The sequence below is a fragment of the Tetrao urogallus genome (genome assembly GCF_951394365.1).
Source record: "Tetrao urogallus genome assembly, chromosome: 6".
Classification (NCBI taxonomy): domain Eukaryota; kingdom Metazoa; phylum Chordata; class Aves; order Galliformes; family Phasianidae; genus Tetrao; species Tetrao urogallus.
Genome location: NC_136819.1, coordinates 16,116,193 through 16,132,668, shown reverse-complemented (window position 1 = coordinate 16,132,668; position 16,476 = coordinate 16,116,193). Strand labels below are relative to the sequence as shown.

The 16,476-nt window shown below is 51.1% G+C and overlaps 1 protein-coding gene across 1 annotated transcript; it reads left to right on the top strand.

Annotated features, from left to right (window-relative positions):
• Window positions 1-11,508: 11,508 nt before the first annotated feature.
• Window positions 11,509-16,142, top strand: RASSF7 (Ras association domain family member 7; the record flags this gene model as incomplete). The annotated part of the gene is made up of 5 exons (XM_079536684.1): window positions 11,509-11,611; window positions 12,759-13,663; window positions 14,995-15,163; window positions 15,489-15,596; window positions 16,111-16,142. The coding sequence occupies 5 exons, from the start codon at window positions 11,509-11,511 to the stop codon at window positions 16,140-16,142; spliced, it is 1,317 nt and encodes a 438-aa protein (XP_079392810.1).
• Between the last annotated feature and the right edge of the window lie 334 nt (window positions 16,143-16,476).

Below are 16,476 nucleotides of genomic sequence, written 5' to 3'. Positions count from 1 at the left end.
ATCTCCCTGCTGCTACCCTGTGCCTCTGAAATAGGTAAAATGGTGAGAAGTTCCCGCTAGCATAAATCTGCTTAAAGCCTTTTTGTAACTTTCTGATAAAAGCATCCCGGGGGATGCTCAGGGGTGAGTCAGAGGAGCACCTTCCCCACAAAGTGAGGATGAAGGGCTGGGACGGAGCAGGCTGTGCTCTGAAACCCATGTCTCCTTGTCAGGGGGTTCGAATCCCATTTTCATTATTATTTCTTCTCTTTGAGAAGAGAAGCAAGTTACAGCTATGCTTTGGTTGCTTTGGATACCTGCAGGCCCAAGTGAACGTGCTGGGGAACTTGCCAGCCTTGCCCAAGCCTTTTGGCAGCAGGCTGGGGCTAGTGAAAGCGGCTGGAGTGAATCATCTGAGGGTGCTTCGTTTGCTGCTCTTTGAGAGGTAGCTTGACCAAAAGAAGTAGTGGTGTAATTACAGAAGATACCAGGGTTACTGCTTGCAGGAGCTTCTGTGCCAAAGTGTAGAACATCCAGGTAGAATGTGCCTTCCACCCATAAAGTGGGGATTAGTGTTGTGGTTGCCTTCCCCCTTGTACTATGCTGCAGAGAAGTGCTGCCAGAACATCTGCCAGAGACCCCACTAGCTCACCTCTAGGTTTTAATATTGTCATCCTGTCCTTTTCCTCCTCTCTGATGTGGGAGGTGACCCAAGTATCCCACTGTCCCCCTGCACGTAGGGATAACGATGCTTTGGGATTGCATCCAGGTTTAGGTTGTATGCATGGCACCACTCATCAGAGAGTCATAGAATCATTAAGGTTGGAAAAGACCTTCAAGATCACTGAGTCCAACCACTAGCCCATCCCCACCAACCATGTCCATCAGTGCCACGTCTGCATGCAAGGTAAGCTAGAAGGAATCCCTCCTGAGGGTGGGTTGTTCTAGGTTTAAAGGTGTTAGGGATGCCTTCAGTATTAGCTCTTTGCGTGTGTGGTTTTTTTTTTAAGAGCATCTTTTTAAGGGATGTTCCTCTATCTGTTCTGACTTGTTTATGCCCTTGTAAACCTGTGCAGTCAAATTAAGTCATAAGTGTGTCTACATGCAAGGTTTTAAAGAAAACCCTATTATTGTAGATGACTGCTAACAATTTCATGTCCTTCCATTTTTCGGCTGCCAAGCTCATGAGCTTCTAAAAGCAGCTGATTATCTTGCTTGTTGTTGGTTGGAGTCAGCACTTTCTTGAGGGCTGGGGTGCTTCCAGCTGCCCCAGGCTAGTCATCTAGAATAACTTGTTGCTTCAAAAAAAAAAAAAACCTCTTACCTGAAGACATGGGTGGGTCAGCCCTGAGCTGGAAATGCTGGAGCAGGCAAACGCTGTCTGAATTTGAGATGGTTTCCTCTGCTGCTTCTTAACCTGCACTGGAGCATAGAACCTGCCATTGCTCTTGATGTTAAGGGCCTCCTCTCCAAACCTCCCCGTGGCCCTAAGGTACCTTCTGTGCTTGAGAGGACTGAGGACAGGAAGGGCTCTGGAAACAGTTTGCAAGTTGGAGCAGGTCAGGTGTCTTTGGTGCCTTGGCACTCGTAACAGCACTTCAGGATCAGATTCCCCTATTGTGTAGCTACCTGGATGATAGGTGGAGGAAGGCCCTGGAAGAGCATTTATAGGGTTGTTGGTGGTTTAAAAGGTTCCTGCCAGGATTTGCTTCTTCAGCAGGTGAGAGCATGTGTTGGGGAGCTCATTGCTGCTTCTGGATGCTTGCCCAAGGCTTCTGGTGATGTGCAGGAGTTGGATGAACACCAGAGGTATTTCTAAATAGGAATAAAGACAAGGTGGTTTTGGAGGATTTGTGGTTGCTGTTTTCACTTGTTGATATTTTTTTCCAGGTTCTGCCAATGTTTGGAGGTGGCAGCACTCTTTTCTGTGAAGAGCCCAATGTGTCTGTGGGGAGAAGGCTGGGGTGCACAAGGAGGTGACCTTGTAACTCTTGGTGCATTTCCCCACTAGGGGATGGCACGGAGCTGCATTGAGGGGGGTCAGGTCGAGTGTCAGGAAAAGGTTCTTCCCCAGAGGGTGGCAGGCACGGATCCAAGCTGACAGAGTTCAGGGAATGTTTGGACATCGCTCTCAGACATAGGGTTGGGATTTTGGGTGGCCCTGTCTGGGGGTTGGACTCAATGATTCTTGTGGGTCCCTTCCAACTTAGGCTGTTCTGTGATTCTATGAGACCTGCAGAAGACTGGGCTTAGTTCCACCCAGCAGCAAAGTTTTCTCCTGGAACATGCAGTTCAGTCCTCAGTGTTCAGGGTTTTAATGATCTGAGAGCATACAGAAGTTAGGGTAAAATGTTCAAAAGGCTCAGCTTCCAGCAGCAACCTGAGTAGAGCCTGAACTGCGTGCAGCTTGAACATCCAAACACTTCTGAAAACCCAAGATTTTGTTGCAGCTCACTGTTCAGGACATTGAAATAGGCCCGGCAAGCTTAATCCTCACTACTTCCATTTGACTTTACAATGCTGTCTTGTTGAAAGAGACTGATTTGTACGTCCTGATGGATGGCTCCCTGCTCCATGCCCAGGCCCTTGCCAACATTTATTTTTGCAGAGGTGTTAACCAAAATGCAAATGTAGTTTTGTGGATAGCCCTGTGTTTTTGTGCCAGATAAGGGATGGAGTTGCCTGTGAAGATGCACCTTTATTTTAGTGCTCTGAAGAGCTTGTTATCTCCAGGTGGGTCAGGTTGGGACTGATGGCACCTTTGTCTAATTAATCACATGTTGAGGTGATTAATCTGCTGTGAAAGCAGCCCTCTAAAATACACAAGTGTCTTATCAAAGGTTTCAACCTGGATTATTTCTGGGCCTTTTGTTTGTTTGACTCAGTGTCTGTGACGGAGAGAGAAAGAAAGGAGTAATTTCAGCTCTCTACAAATGGTCATTAAAGGCCTTTTTAATCCTACAAAGTTATAAATAAACATCCATGGCAGCGTGCACCTGCATATTCATTAGAGCATCCTCAGCGCTGCCTCCTGGGGCCATGCAGTGCGTCCTTGGCGTGTGGCTGTGCTCCAAAGAGGGCAGGAAACTGTGAGTTACTCTGGAAATGGAAAATAATCTGGAAGGTTATCTATGGCTTTTCATTTGTTAGTTTAATTGCCTTTTCCCCTGTAAAGGGAGTTGGAGTGATGAGAGGATCGCTGCTGGCAACTCTCCTTTTGGAGCCTGGAAAGCAGGCTGGGGAGGGAGAAGAGAAGAGAGCAATATTTCGGGGTCATCTGGCTGCTTTGTGTGCCTGTTGGGCTATGTGACCAGCCTGAACTTTCCTATAACTCCATGGAAATGAAATTCTCCATTTCTGTGAGGTGAGACGCAGAGAGCCGCAGGGCAGTCTGTGAGTGCTGTCCTTGCAGCTGGTCGAGCTGCATCTCCTCCTCATCTCTGCGCAGGACCACAGCCACATTTTTTAGAGAAAAAACAAAGCTGTAAATCCAGGAGTTTGGTGGATTTACACCAAAATCTCAGGTTTCTCTGACAAAACAGCGAGTGCTTTTGATGGATGTCTCTGCCATGGCTGCCTCTCCCTAATGCTGTCCAGACATGCTGTCAGTGTGCTCACTCAGTTATCTCCTTCCTCTCTTCACTTTGCACACACGGTCACTTCAAACAACATAGGACACCAGGTCACAGGATGGATGTACCACCCACACAGAGAAGTAATCCATTTTAGTGGAGTTATTAAGGCAAAATGTTTGGAGTAGATAGTAGAAGAAGTGGTCTATCGCCCATCAGAGCTCTGCTGCCTAATAAGGCCTTTTAAATCATACAGCTATTTCCAGAAAGCAGCAGAAGTAGTCTAAGGAGGAGCAGAAATAACATCCCCTTAAAAGTTTTTATAGGGACTGATTCCCACATTCCCCATGTCAGCCCATGGCAAACAGATAGTTGAAGTATTTCTGAGTATTTCCAAGGCTGAAGCAGGTACCTGCATCTCCAGATTCGCAGCATTCCTCCTGCATCCCATGTCATGATAAACAGAAACTCTTTTCTATCTTGAAGAATGGTCTGTATGTAATAACAGGGCAATATTCATGAGTTACATCGTGCTCATCATCTCACCTGCTGTGGGAGATGGAGATGCTGAAGTTCCTGGCAGGTGCATGCTGCAGTTGTGTTGTCTGATAGCCCTCAGGGCTGGCACGTACCAGCTGTGCTGAGTGCTCCACGTAGTCCTGCTCCTAAGGAAGAAGGGAGGTTCAGGTTGGATATTGGAAAGAATTTCTTCTCAAAGTGGTGGGCACTGGGACAGGCTGCCCAGGAGTTGTGGAAACACCGTCCCTGGAGGTATTTAAGAAAAGGTGATGCTTAGGGACATGGTTTAGTGGGCAGTATTGGTGGGAGGTGCCCAGTTGAATGGGCAGCATCTGCAGCATGAGCTTTGCTCGTGACAGCTGGAAAGCAAGCACCGGATTTTTATATTAAAAGTCAAAGCTTTGGGGGGAGTTCAGCCCGGAAAGGTGTTGAAGTCCAGTCATCCAGGCTGATCTGGGCCAGCCTCGATCCAAAAGTTTCCAGACCCATCCTGCGCTGGGAGGTGGACATCTGAGTGCTTTCCCAGCCTCTCCTATGAAGGGCTGAACATTTTGGCAGGCTCATCGCACAACTAAAGATGAGTGTGGAAGTACAAGATCTGACTTATGTGTAAGAGCCTTTCCTCTCTCCTCTAATCTAGATGCTGCTGCTAATTTTTCTTCACTCCCTTGGGAAAAAACTGCCACGGATTCACTCTTGTCTGCTTTCATGTAATTACTCTTCACTTGTGTGTCTGAGGTTGATCATAATGATTACAGCAATAGCAGGTGCTGCTCGTGTTTCCCTCAGAAACCTTAATCTTTATGGCTGACTTTAATAGCCAGCCTTGTTCTCTTCCCCCCTGAATAGCTACCATTAGTGCTGCTTGGGAGAAATACGGTGCATTAAGGACAGTCCTTCTTCTAGGCTGTGTGCGTGCACACAGTCATCCGTTGCACATCCATCTGGCCAGCTTTCATGGTTTGCAGCAATTGTGTTGTTTTTGTTTGTTTGTTTGTCTTTTTAGGTTTTAATTTATGACTTTTCAGTTGGTGCCCCATGGTCTGTGCTTTGCTCATCAGTGGGGCTCTGGGGAGGTACGTGACATGCCTGCAGTCTTATCATTGCCCATGATTATTGACATTGCAACACTGCTCTGCTGGCATCAGGGCAGGATGTGGTTAGCCATTAATTCCTCTGCAGCTCTAGAATGGGACACTGGGGACCCAGCCCAGGTGCCCCTGTCACTTCCTGCCTTGGTCAACTCCATAAGAGGTGGCTGCTCAGATTCTGGTCTTGCTCTTAGATGCAGTTTGCAAAGCATTTGAGTGGGTTTCAAAGCTTGAAGGCCACAAAGGTGGAGCTGGGATGGAGTGAGGCTCCTACTACAGTTTTGGGCTTATCACCAGCCTGCCAGGGCTTGAGCCTCCCTCACTCGAATCACTACCCAAGTATGTGACCTTGGGGACATTTCCCCATCATGAGCAGCCCCTGGTATGCTGGTATGCCCCAGGTTTGCTGGCGTGGTCTTGCAGCTTCCTGTAATTTGCAGGGGGAAAGTGGAGCAGAGCATCCCAGAGCCTCTGTTTTGTTCCTAATGGAAGGTTGCTTGCATGGGGCAGGCAGGATGTTGCTTGTGGCTTTCCATAAGTGTGCCTTCTCTAAGAGCCTAGTGCTGGCACAGGACTGGTTTGGGGTTCCAGGGTATTTGTGAGGTGCTGGGTCTGTGGCTTTGGTCTCAAGTGATGTTTTGCTTCTTGAATGCCACAAGTGCCAAATGATTGAGTCTTCCCAGTTATGGCTTTTCAAGCTCCTTTGCATGCAAAAAGTTCTGGCAACGTGACTGTAACTTGTACAGAAGCTGAGTGCTGGTTCTGTTTTTCACACAGCAAAAGCTACCTGCTATGGGAGCATGACAGAGCTGGGCTGCATCTGGGGTTTTTCCTGGAGCAATGTGGGTCCTTTGTGTAATCGCTGCTTGCAGCTTTGGTACCCAGGGGACACTGCGGCTGCAGAATGACGAAGGACGGACAGGATGGAAGCTGCCTTTGGGCTGCCATAATCAGTGACACAGCCAATGCTCTGGTAGGACCTGTTTGTCCCTGCTTGAGCTCCTGTGACCTCTGCCAGCAGCTCATGGAGTCACAGAACTAGGGCAGGGCTTTGCTTCATGCTCTGTGGCAGTGGGAGTGTTACCACAGTCTGTTGCAGTGCCTTTTCCTTCTATTTGTCCTTCTCCAGTGCTGCTCACTTCTATCTTTGTGCAGGTTGCCTTTGCTCAAAGAGCTGCCCTATTCCTCGGGTTAGCCCAGGCCAGACATCTTGTTCAGGGCCCTGGCTGATGTTGTCCCGCCTCCATGGGACCTGCTGGCTAGACAACTGCAGTTAGCACTGAGCCATGTCCACCACCGTGACTCTATCACTTGGCCTGTGATAGATGTGGCAAGGAAGGCCCAGAAGAGCTGCGCCATTCCTGCAACACTGTATGAAGAGTTGATGATGCTCCTCAAAAAGAAGGACCCAAGGCAGGAGAAAGCTGTCAGTGGCCTGAAGGGGAGCCCAGACCAAATCCTTCCCTGGCCTTTGGGATTGGTCTGCAATATGGGCACCATCACAAGGCTTTGGTCCTCTATAGACCTTCTCCTGCCACTGTGCTTTCCCTGGTGTTGGTCCTTTCTGCACCTTTATAACAGGAGGCTTCAGTTCTTCAGGAGGGTTTTAGCAAGTGGTGGCAGTGCTCAAGCAGGCATTTCTGTCCCAGCAGCTTGCAGCTGATTTGTACATGGGCAAGGACAATCTCCTCCCTTCAGTGTTCAGGAGTTGGGCTGGTACCTCTGGCAGGGAGGGACCTGGGAAGTGTTACATAGCTCCTGGATGTGTCACCGCAGCAGCTGATCACGGTTGGTGAGTCACTGCCAGCACTCAGACATGCAGGATGGCAGCACGTGGCTGCTCCTGTCGCCACTTGCTGTTTACTTGTGTGGTGTTTTTTTTTTTCCTTCTTCTCCTGCTGCTTGAATAGTTTCCCGTGGTGTGGGATCACACGTGTGGGTTGCTTCCTACGTGCCTGCCTTTCTCAGCACCGCACGTTTCCTTCCATCTCAGTCTCCTGGGGCTGGGCTTTGTCTCCAGCCATGGTCACCCCAGAACCACCTGATCCCAGCAGGGTGTACTGCCCCTGCACAGCACCTGGGTCTCTGAAACATCCTCGTTGTGCTTCCAGTCCCCTGGAAGCTCCCAGCAGTGTTGCAGGATGGCAGCATTTCTGGCATTTCCTTGTTTTCTCCCTTTCCCCTGGCCAGTCCCAGTTCCCTGTTCACCCCAGGGTGCTGAGGATATCCCTGCCTGTCTGCAGACCCTTTTTGGGGGGTTGCTTTGAGGCACAGCCTCTCACCAGGATCATCCCACCATCCATGTATCCTGCGATGCTCAGCGGGTAAAACTACCAACCAGGCGAAACCCTGTCAGTCTTGTGGCAGGAGCTGGGCACGGGGCCGCTGTTGGGGTTAACAAGGAAAGAGAAGCCCAAGAGGATTTCATCTATGTTTATCAAGCACAGCAGCCCTAATTACAGGCTGAAAACTACTTGTGCATGTTTGAATTTGGATCCAGAGGCACTCCTGTGGTGTAAACACAGATTTCAAAGCCTGGCTGCGCACTTGCCCTGGCACAACTTGCTAGCAGGGCTTCTCCTTACTGCTGGTGTTTCAGCTCTCCAGTCAGTAAAGCAAATAGAAAACCTGACCCCCAAACAGAAGTTCTGCTAGTAAACACGCTTGCTGCTGTGTTCGAAGATGATGTTTTCTGTGCTCTGTTTAGCACTGCCTATGTGGGGTCCAGATCTTGATGGCACAGGATAGCGTGCCCTCAGATGCTCTGTGCTGGATCTTCACCTGGCCCTTCCCTTCTCACCACTGTGAGGCTGTCCCCAAGAACCTGGTAGAACAGGGGCAGTGCTTGTGAAATCTGCCCATTCCATCTGCTGCTTAGATGTGTTCAGCTCACATCACAAAATACCTTGATTAGCAGGAGGACCAATTGCTTTCTCTTTTAATTAAGGTAATCCAATTGGACAAGAGGGAATGGCCTTTAGTTGTGCCAGGGGAGGTTCAGCTTGGATATTAGAAAAAATATCCGAAAGAGAGGTGGTGCAGTGGCACAGGCTGCCCAGGGAGGTAGCTGAGTCACCATCCCTGGAGGTGTTTGGGAGCTGTGGAGATGTGGCACTGAGGGATGTGGTCAGTGGTCATGGTGGGGGTGGGCTGGGTGTTGGACTTGGTGATCTTGGAGGTCTTTTCCAACCTTAATGATTCTCTGATAATCTGAAGTTGGCTTCAGTGCCCAAGCTTTAAAAGCACCTTCAATCCATGTGAGGGTGAAGCTTTGTTCAAATCTAGACTGAACATTTTCTGGGCTTGGTTTTTTCCAACTTAGACTGAGATGCAGCAAAAAATAAAGCTGTAAGATCTGGGAGTGTTAATTTATTTAATTTTTTTCATGTCAGCATTTGAAATTCCAACTCCCAGTTAGGAAATTTGTTGAAGAAATTGTATGAATCATCCATACCATCAATTTAGGACCAAGCACATGGGAAGGGAGCAGAAAATTAGTCACTTTGTTAATCTGCTTCCAATAAAAGTTATTTAGAAATCCATAGAGGGGGTGGGGGTAGAGATAAATAAAAATGAGAGCAGCTTTTGGGAGCGCTGTAATGCATCCCTGTGCTGGCACCACAGCCGCCCGCTCTTTTCTCCGCACTGTTTTGGGGCACTTCCCCACTCTTTGGTTTGTGGTCAAAGGGACTATCAGAAAAGCTGTTGCTCACCTTCAAATTTAGAGGGTGGGAAGCTGCTGGGCCGTGGAAGCTTTTATAGCAGCCAGAATAATGCTGCCATGGAAGAGCGGATAATGTCAGGTGAGTCCTACCTCTATGAAAACAAACCCTTCTGCCTCTGGGTTCTTTCCAAGTCTGGAGACAGCATTCAGGAGGGGCAGAGGTTGAGGGGCTGGTCCAGGCTGCAGGTCGTTGGGAAGCTCGTTAACAGGGCTTGGAGAAGCAGGGAAGGATGCAGGGCTAACAAAGGGTGAGTGTGGTCAAGGGAGAGCTGAGGAATTGCTGTCCTGAATCCAAGGATGAGTTTTGCATTCTTCCTAGCTATAACCTGCTCTCTGAATTATCACTGTGGGAAATCCAAAGGGTCGCTTTCCCACCACCTCGGTCAGGTTAAAGCCGAAACTCCTCCACAAGAGTCAGAAGGCCGCGTCACGCCGCTCCCTGCTTTTCGGTGCTGTGGGCCAAATGCTGGTAAATGATTGCTGGAGGCACTCGGTCGAGGCGGGGCCAGAGCTCGGTTTACACCCAAACAGGTGCCTCTACCCTCGCAGCACCCCCGGGTGTCCCACAACTGGACCCAGCACCGTTCATCACCCCTCGCCTCACCAACTGCTGGTATTTTGGGTGAGGAAAGGTGAGTCCGCTTCCTTTCACATGATACAATCCTCAGCTGGCTGGTTTCGCTTATTTATTTTCAAACTAGCCACTCCTGGCCGGTGCTGGGGCTCTGCCGTGGGATGAACCTTGCTAGGGAGTAACCTGGCTCCATGAGCAGTTCAGCTCTTGTGGTTAGCGCTTGGCTTTCCAGGACGTACCACCACCCCACATTGGTGTTGGTGTGCTGTTCCTCAGCACAGTGGTGACCTTGCGGTGGGTTTTAGGGTGGTGCCCAAGCTCAGCAGCGTGGCCGAACTTTGTTCAGTGGCGGGGGTGGGTGCTGGATTAGCTGGCTGCTCGCAGCCAGCCCAGAGCACGCAGCAGGACAAAACCCTGCCTGAAACCAGGCTGGGCTCCACCTGGCAAACACGGTGCTCTGTAGATCCACTGTGTGCGGGACCCAAGGTCCTTTGTCACTGCCGGTTTCACCGTTGGCACCGCCAAGTCAAACATAGGTGAGCTCAGCAGGGAGGTGTCCATGCCCAGGCGACTGCTCTGCTCTCATGGCTATTCTGTGGCTACTGGCAATGCGAACGGGGCCAGCTGGTTTTGCAGCAAGTCCCAATACACCGTGAGTAAAATCTGAAAATTAGGGATTGATTACTCTGCCGTGGTTGGTGGAGAGGTTTGTGTTGGATCAGCTAAGTGCTCCCTGGGGCATGGATTTGGCTTCTGGGCTTGTTCTTCGATAAGTTGTTCTGTTCTGGCACCTTCAGATCTGTCATTGAGAACAGCATTGTGAAACCATCTTTCTCCAGGCTTCTCCTGGACGTGTTGTGTTACATCTACAATCTCTTGTTGCTGAAGGTGGGAGCCTTTCAGCTCTTGCTTAGATTTCTCCAGTATCCAAAACAAAAAAACAAACCCAAAACCTGTTTTAACCCTGGGAATGGAAGGAGAGGGACTGATGAGCTGGGTTAGGTTTGGAAAGCAGCTTGGGACCTTTTGGACAGAGCACATGGAAATTACACGTACACCTTCCTCTGCATGATGTCCTCAGGCTTGGTGCTTCAAGGATTTACAAAAAACACCATAGAGGGGAAAAGGTCATTTCAAGAGTGTTTAAAACGAGGGTAAACTTTGAGTTCTTTGAGTTTCTTTGTGTGGATTCTATTTAGTCATAGAATCGTTGAAGTTGGAAAAGACCTCTAAGGTCGTCTAGGCCACCCAGTAATCCATAACTACCACGTCCGACAGGTCATCCCTTAGGAGCTGCAGTTCTTCAGCTGCTGGAAAATGCAGGAGCTGCCTGTGCCCATGATAACAGGTGTCAGCACCAGGTGGGTGCTGTGTCAAAAGAGGTGGCCAAGCTACCTCCCCATTTAGCAATGCTAAACGCACTCTTGCTGCTTTTAGTTTGTGATCGTCAGTGTAATGACATCCTAATGGCATTACTGAAGGCTCATTTTCAGTAAAATAGCATTTCTCATGTGCTTCCTCATCCCAACCTGGCTCTGCGAAGAGTTTTGCATACCAGGAGGCATTTTTTTTCATTTCTTAATCCCCCTCAGATACCTGGAGATGGAGTTAGATAGATTACAATGCGCTCTGTCTGCACCTTCTCTCAACTTCCCTTTGCGCCGCTGGAGAGCGTGGGTGGGAGGGCGGTGGGAGGTTCCTCTGTCTTTTAGATATTGTTTGGAAACTCCCGAGTGCCACATTGCCAAATTGTTGGAGAAATGGCAGTGGGAGTCCAACAAATTCATTAGAAGGCTGCGCTAGGCACAGGGGCAAACCCCACTGTTTTTCACCCAGGGAAGACTCAATCCTACGGCCCAGACCTAAACTGTGTATGGGGATTTGGGTAAGGTAGGTTGGTGGGTTGTTTTGCTTTTGGCAGGTGAACATCGGTATTGTTAACAATAACAAAATCCCACATGTACAGGAGCCTGAGCCCTTGTATCTTCTCTCCTGCAGGGACCCTGTCCTGCGATGCCCCAGGGTGCCTGAAGCCCGGCAGCCTCGGGGATGGAGCTGAAGGTCTGGGTAGATGGGATCCAGAGGGTCGTCTGCGGGGTCTCGGAGCAAACCACCTGCCAGGAGGTGGTCATCGCCCTGGCGCGGGCCATAGGTGAGCAGCAGGCTAATCCAGAGACAGCTCAGCTTCCAGGATCACGTTAGACTCCTTGAGCTCTGTTTGTCACTGCCATGGATTTGTGTCTCCCCCGGCCGCATCAGAGGCTTGCCAGGGAGATAGCCAAAATAAATAGCTTTACTTTGGATAGATGCAGGCAGTGTGGCCAGGGTGTCTGGATGCTGGTGCTTGCCGCACTCTCATTGTGGTCAATCCTGCCTTCTAGTGGCTCAATTTCAAAGTGCTCCGATACTGTTAGCTTGCAGGCTTTGAGTGGAGATGCTCTCCTCCTGATTTAACCCTACAAATCAAAGCCCTTCCTCTTGCCCACCTTCATTAAAAAAAAAAAAAAAAAAAAAAAACCAAAAAAAAAAACCAGCATAGTGCTTTTTCTTCCACCTCCATTCTTGAGGGCATGTTTTCTTCCAGCAGCAACAAAGCAAGACTGGTTGATATCCTCAGCTATTTCCTGTGCAGAAGTGCCACTGTAGAGGCTGAGCTTTGCAAACAGATGCGCATCCTCTGGAGGGGGGCAGTGCAGGGCTCCACGTTACTGGAGGGATGTTGTGCTGTCCCCTCTGCCAAGAGCTGCTCTTGCTTTTGGGTGTCACTGGGGGCATACGGTCCTCATCGTTCCATGTGGAAACACACTGAGATTGAAGGCAAGGTTTCTACCAACTTCCACCTCCTGCAGGATGCTCTCCTACCTGCAACTAGGAGGGCAGATGATCCTTGATGGGTAGACCAAACCTTTCAGTAAGGAACACTGACCCTTTTCAAGGTTTGGAAGGGGAAAGGGAGGAAAGTGAGAGTGTTTCAGGGTGCGCCTCACTTCCCTGACCCTGTAGAATCATAGAATAGCTTGGGTTGGAAGGGACCTCAAGGGTCATCGAGTTCCAAATCCCTCTCTAACAGGCAGGGCTGTTTGGAATCATTAAGATTGGAAAAGACCACTAAGGTCATGTAGTCCCTCTGCCCCCCAGTATTTTTCCTCAGTTTGGTGTCCAGCCTTTGCAAGTGGAGACATTTCTGTGTGCTTCCTGGGAAAAGAGGTTCCTGGTGACAGGGCCCAGCCCTGGGGCAATGGGGATGTCTCCCTGGGCTGTGGCTTTCCCCGAATGATGTGCTTGTGTTCCACCTGCAGGTCAGACAGGCCGCTATGTCTTGGTACAGAAGCTCCGGGAAAAGGAGAGGCAGCTCCTCCCGCTCGAGTGCCCCTTGGAGTCTCTGGCCAAGTGTGGGCAGTATGCCAATGATGTGCAGTTCATCCTGAGGCGGACGGGCCCCAGCGTGGCCGAGAGGCCATCCTCAGAGGGTGCTCCCCAGGCTCCTGAGAGGACGTTCATCCGGGCCAGTCTGCCCATCAAACCCCGGGCCCTGAGCACGGACGTACCTCGGCCCCGGGAGCCGAGGAAATCAATGACCTTCAACTTGGGCCCCATGGGCTCTGTCGACCCATACGCAAAGAGCCGCTGGAGGCAGCATGCCTGGGAGGGGATGGACTTGAAGGATGGTGGGGCCAGCCAGCCCTCCAAGGAGGAGCTGTTTAAGACAGTGCTGCGTCAACAGGAGCAACTGCACTCCTTGGAGGCCCATGGGGATACACTGGAGACAGATCTGCGGCTCTGGGAGCATGGCCGGGCCTCCAGCCAGGAGGATGAGATCCTCTACTTAGAGCACCTGGTGCGGAGGAATGATACGGAGCTGGGCGAGGAGGAGTTTTGGCAGAGCGAGCTGCGGCTGGAGAAGGAGTGCGAGCGGGAGAGGCAGGAGCGGGTGAGGAGCCTGCGGGCCAGCCTGGAGGAGTACACGCAGAGGATCTATGAGCTGAGCGCCCGCACTGAGGCCCTGCAGAAAGAGATCCAGTGGGAGATGGCCGAGAGGGCCAAGAGGGGCAAGGACATCCCCGTGCCGAGCCCCACGGACTTGGAAGACATGGCTGCCAAAATGAAAAGGGATCTGGAGGCCAAGGTCAAGCAGGGCACACAGCTGGAGAGCAACCTGGCCAGCGTAGAGAAGGCCCTGGAAGAAGCTGAAAGGAGCCTGCAGGTAGGTACAGTTGGGATATCCTGCTCTATGGGGTGACGCACCTCCAGAGGGAGGTGGAGGGGGTGTATAGCTAAGAGAAAACAGGCGTGAGTCCGTCATCCAGCTCTGCATCCATCTTGGTACTTGCTTAATGGCATCAAGACTCAAAAGGGAACTGGCAGGAGAGCTGCATCCTGCCTGACCAGCATGGGGTTGGCTCTGCAGCAGTGACCAGTGTCCCCTAGGCTGCTCCCAAGGTGCTTGTACCCATCCGCTTACTGTGCAAGCTTTGGGTTGCTCTGTGGCTCCTGTTGTCTTGCAATAAGGAGCACAGTGCTGTGTATGAGATAGGGCTAAGAGGAAGCAGTCCTCGAGCAGTACTATGAGATTGGTGTGGTCAGGCAAACGGCAGAGGTTGGTGGTTGGTCTCCTCACCAGAGATGGTGTTTCTATGTCTGTGCCTGGAAAAAAGGAGCAGGATGTTGAGGCATGAGGGTTTTGGTGATGCTCTGGGCTGAGTCCCCAGATTGGAGTGGCAGTGGCAGCAGTGTTGGGCTGAGATCTGTGTCTCACCCATCTCCAGCCCCTCTGGGGTTCAGGTGCTCTCTTCCCATCCCTTTCAGCAGAGCGAAACAAAAAGCTTCTCCTGTGGTCTTTCTTCAGTGCCACGTTTCACACGACTCATTTTGGGATGGCTGGTGCCTGCCATCTCCTGCCACCACTATGTCACTGCTCACACCCTCTTGCAGAGATGTGGGCCTGTCTTCAAAATGCTTACCTTGTCCTTGTTGCCCAAGCATCCCCATGGAGGGTGCAGCCGAGGGGTGCATCCCTCAATATGTAGAATGATAGAATCACAGAATCATTTGAGCTGGAGGGGAGATCATCTAGTGCAACTTGCCTGCAGTGAACAGGGACACCTACACTCAGCACAGATCAGGTGCTCAGAGCCCCATCCGGCCTGAGCTTGAATATCTCCAAGGATGGAGTATCCCCACCTACATCTCTGTGCAGTCTGTGCTAGTGCATTAATGTAAAGAAATGTTTCCTTATATCCAACCTAAATGTTTGTTCTGTTGCAAGAGACCCTGCTAAAGAGTCTGTCTTATGCCATGGCAGGCTCCAGAGTTTTCTGGGGGGGCTGTTTGCAGCAGGTTGTTCAGCAGTGTGTGGCTGTTGTTGGCCTGGCTGGCTAAAGTCCCCATGGGCAGTAGCGTGGCCCCTGATGGCCTTATCCGTATGGGGTTCCCCATGTCATTCTCAGAACTGGGGAGTGAGACTGAGGCCTCAGGAAAAGGAGCAGAGCAGCATGGGGAGAGTGTGGCTTACCCTGTCCCTGCTGTGTTTTGCAGGCCCAGAACCAAGAACTGGAGGAGTTAAATAAGGAGCTGAGGCAGTGTAATTTGCAGCAGTTTATTCAGCAGACGGGAGCCACGGTGGCCGTCGGGCAGGCCAGGTCTGAGGAAGATGCCCAGCCGGAGCTGAGCCCACGCGAGCTGCCAGCCTGCCGGCGAAATGGAGGTCAGCACGCTGCCTCAGCCGCAGCCTGCCCTGTGCCCCCAAACCACTCCTTGTTGGCCTGGCTCCTTCCTCCTCCCTGTCGGGGCCGCTTGCAGTGGGATTTGTGGCTGTGTGTGGCATAGGCCTTGGGACTTGGTGGCCCTTCCTCTGTAGGCCGGAACAGGAATGAGTGTGTAGGGATGGGGAAGAGACTTCTGTGTGTGAGCAGGAGAAAAGGGGATCCAGCCTCTTCTCCCAGGGAAGGTCTGCACCCAGAGAGGATGCAGTCCTGGGCACTCTGGCACGGCATCCTGCCTGAGCCGGGTGTTTTTTCCTATCCCCATAGGGTTTCCTCCCACCGGTGCCGATTCGCCACCCTGTGCCAGCACCAAGCAGCTCCTCGGCCATCCCCGGACCCTGCCAGAGCCCCTGGTGCCCAGCTTGAACCCGGAGGGTGCGTATGTCCCAGCAGGCCCTCATGCACCAGGGAGGCCTGTGGGGAAGGGGAGAGGGTTTTGCTGCGTGAAACAGGGCTGCAGAGAGTGAGTGAGCAAGCGTGTGCTGGAAGTGGGAGGCCAGAGCTATTTATAGATGCCATTAGGAGAGCAGCGCTCATACCCTGCCATCCCCCGTGGCTTCCACTCTGCTGTGAGGGAGCGCTGGAGGGAGTGAGGCCATTGGTGTGGCATCCAAAGCAGTCTCCAGTGTTGTTTGGGGCCATCTGCAGCCCTCCGGCCTGTTTTCCTTTCAGCTGCTTTTAAGGCCACTCGCTGCCTCTGTCCGTCCCCGTCTACCGGATCCTGTGACCATGATGTCTGTGTGTCTGTCTGCACCACCCGAGTGCAGGGCTGGGTTTCATGCTGCAGATGCATGGTGCTTGCCTACGTCACATCTTCTGTGCTGTTTTTCTCTGTGAATGCTCAGCCGCTGCGTTGGGGTCACTTAGTTTATTTTTGTCTGTCTTGCAGTCATATCAACCAGGCAGAGCATCTGGAGGTAGAAGGGCCCAGCCAGTGGACGATTGGTTGCCTTGCAAGTGTAGCTGTATAAATAAAACCATGCTCCCTATATATATTACATTTTTTACTGCTTTATATCACGAATGGACGTGGATGGCCAGACAGAGTATTTTTACAGACCGTAAGATAAAACAACGGCCGACCAAACAAAACGACCCAACTACTCCTATGCGGATGAAATGAACTCTTTCTATTTTTTTAAAGTGCTTTCTATATTTAACACAAAATGGCAGCACCCATGTGCCATGTGGACTTCTGAGAAGACCTGCTATGTGTTCCGAGAGGTCCTTGCTCCCTTGGATAGCAGAACAAAGC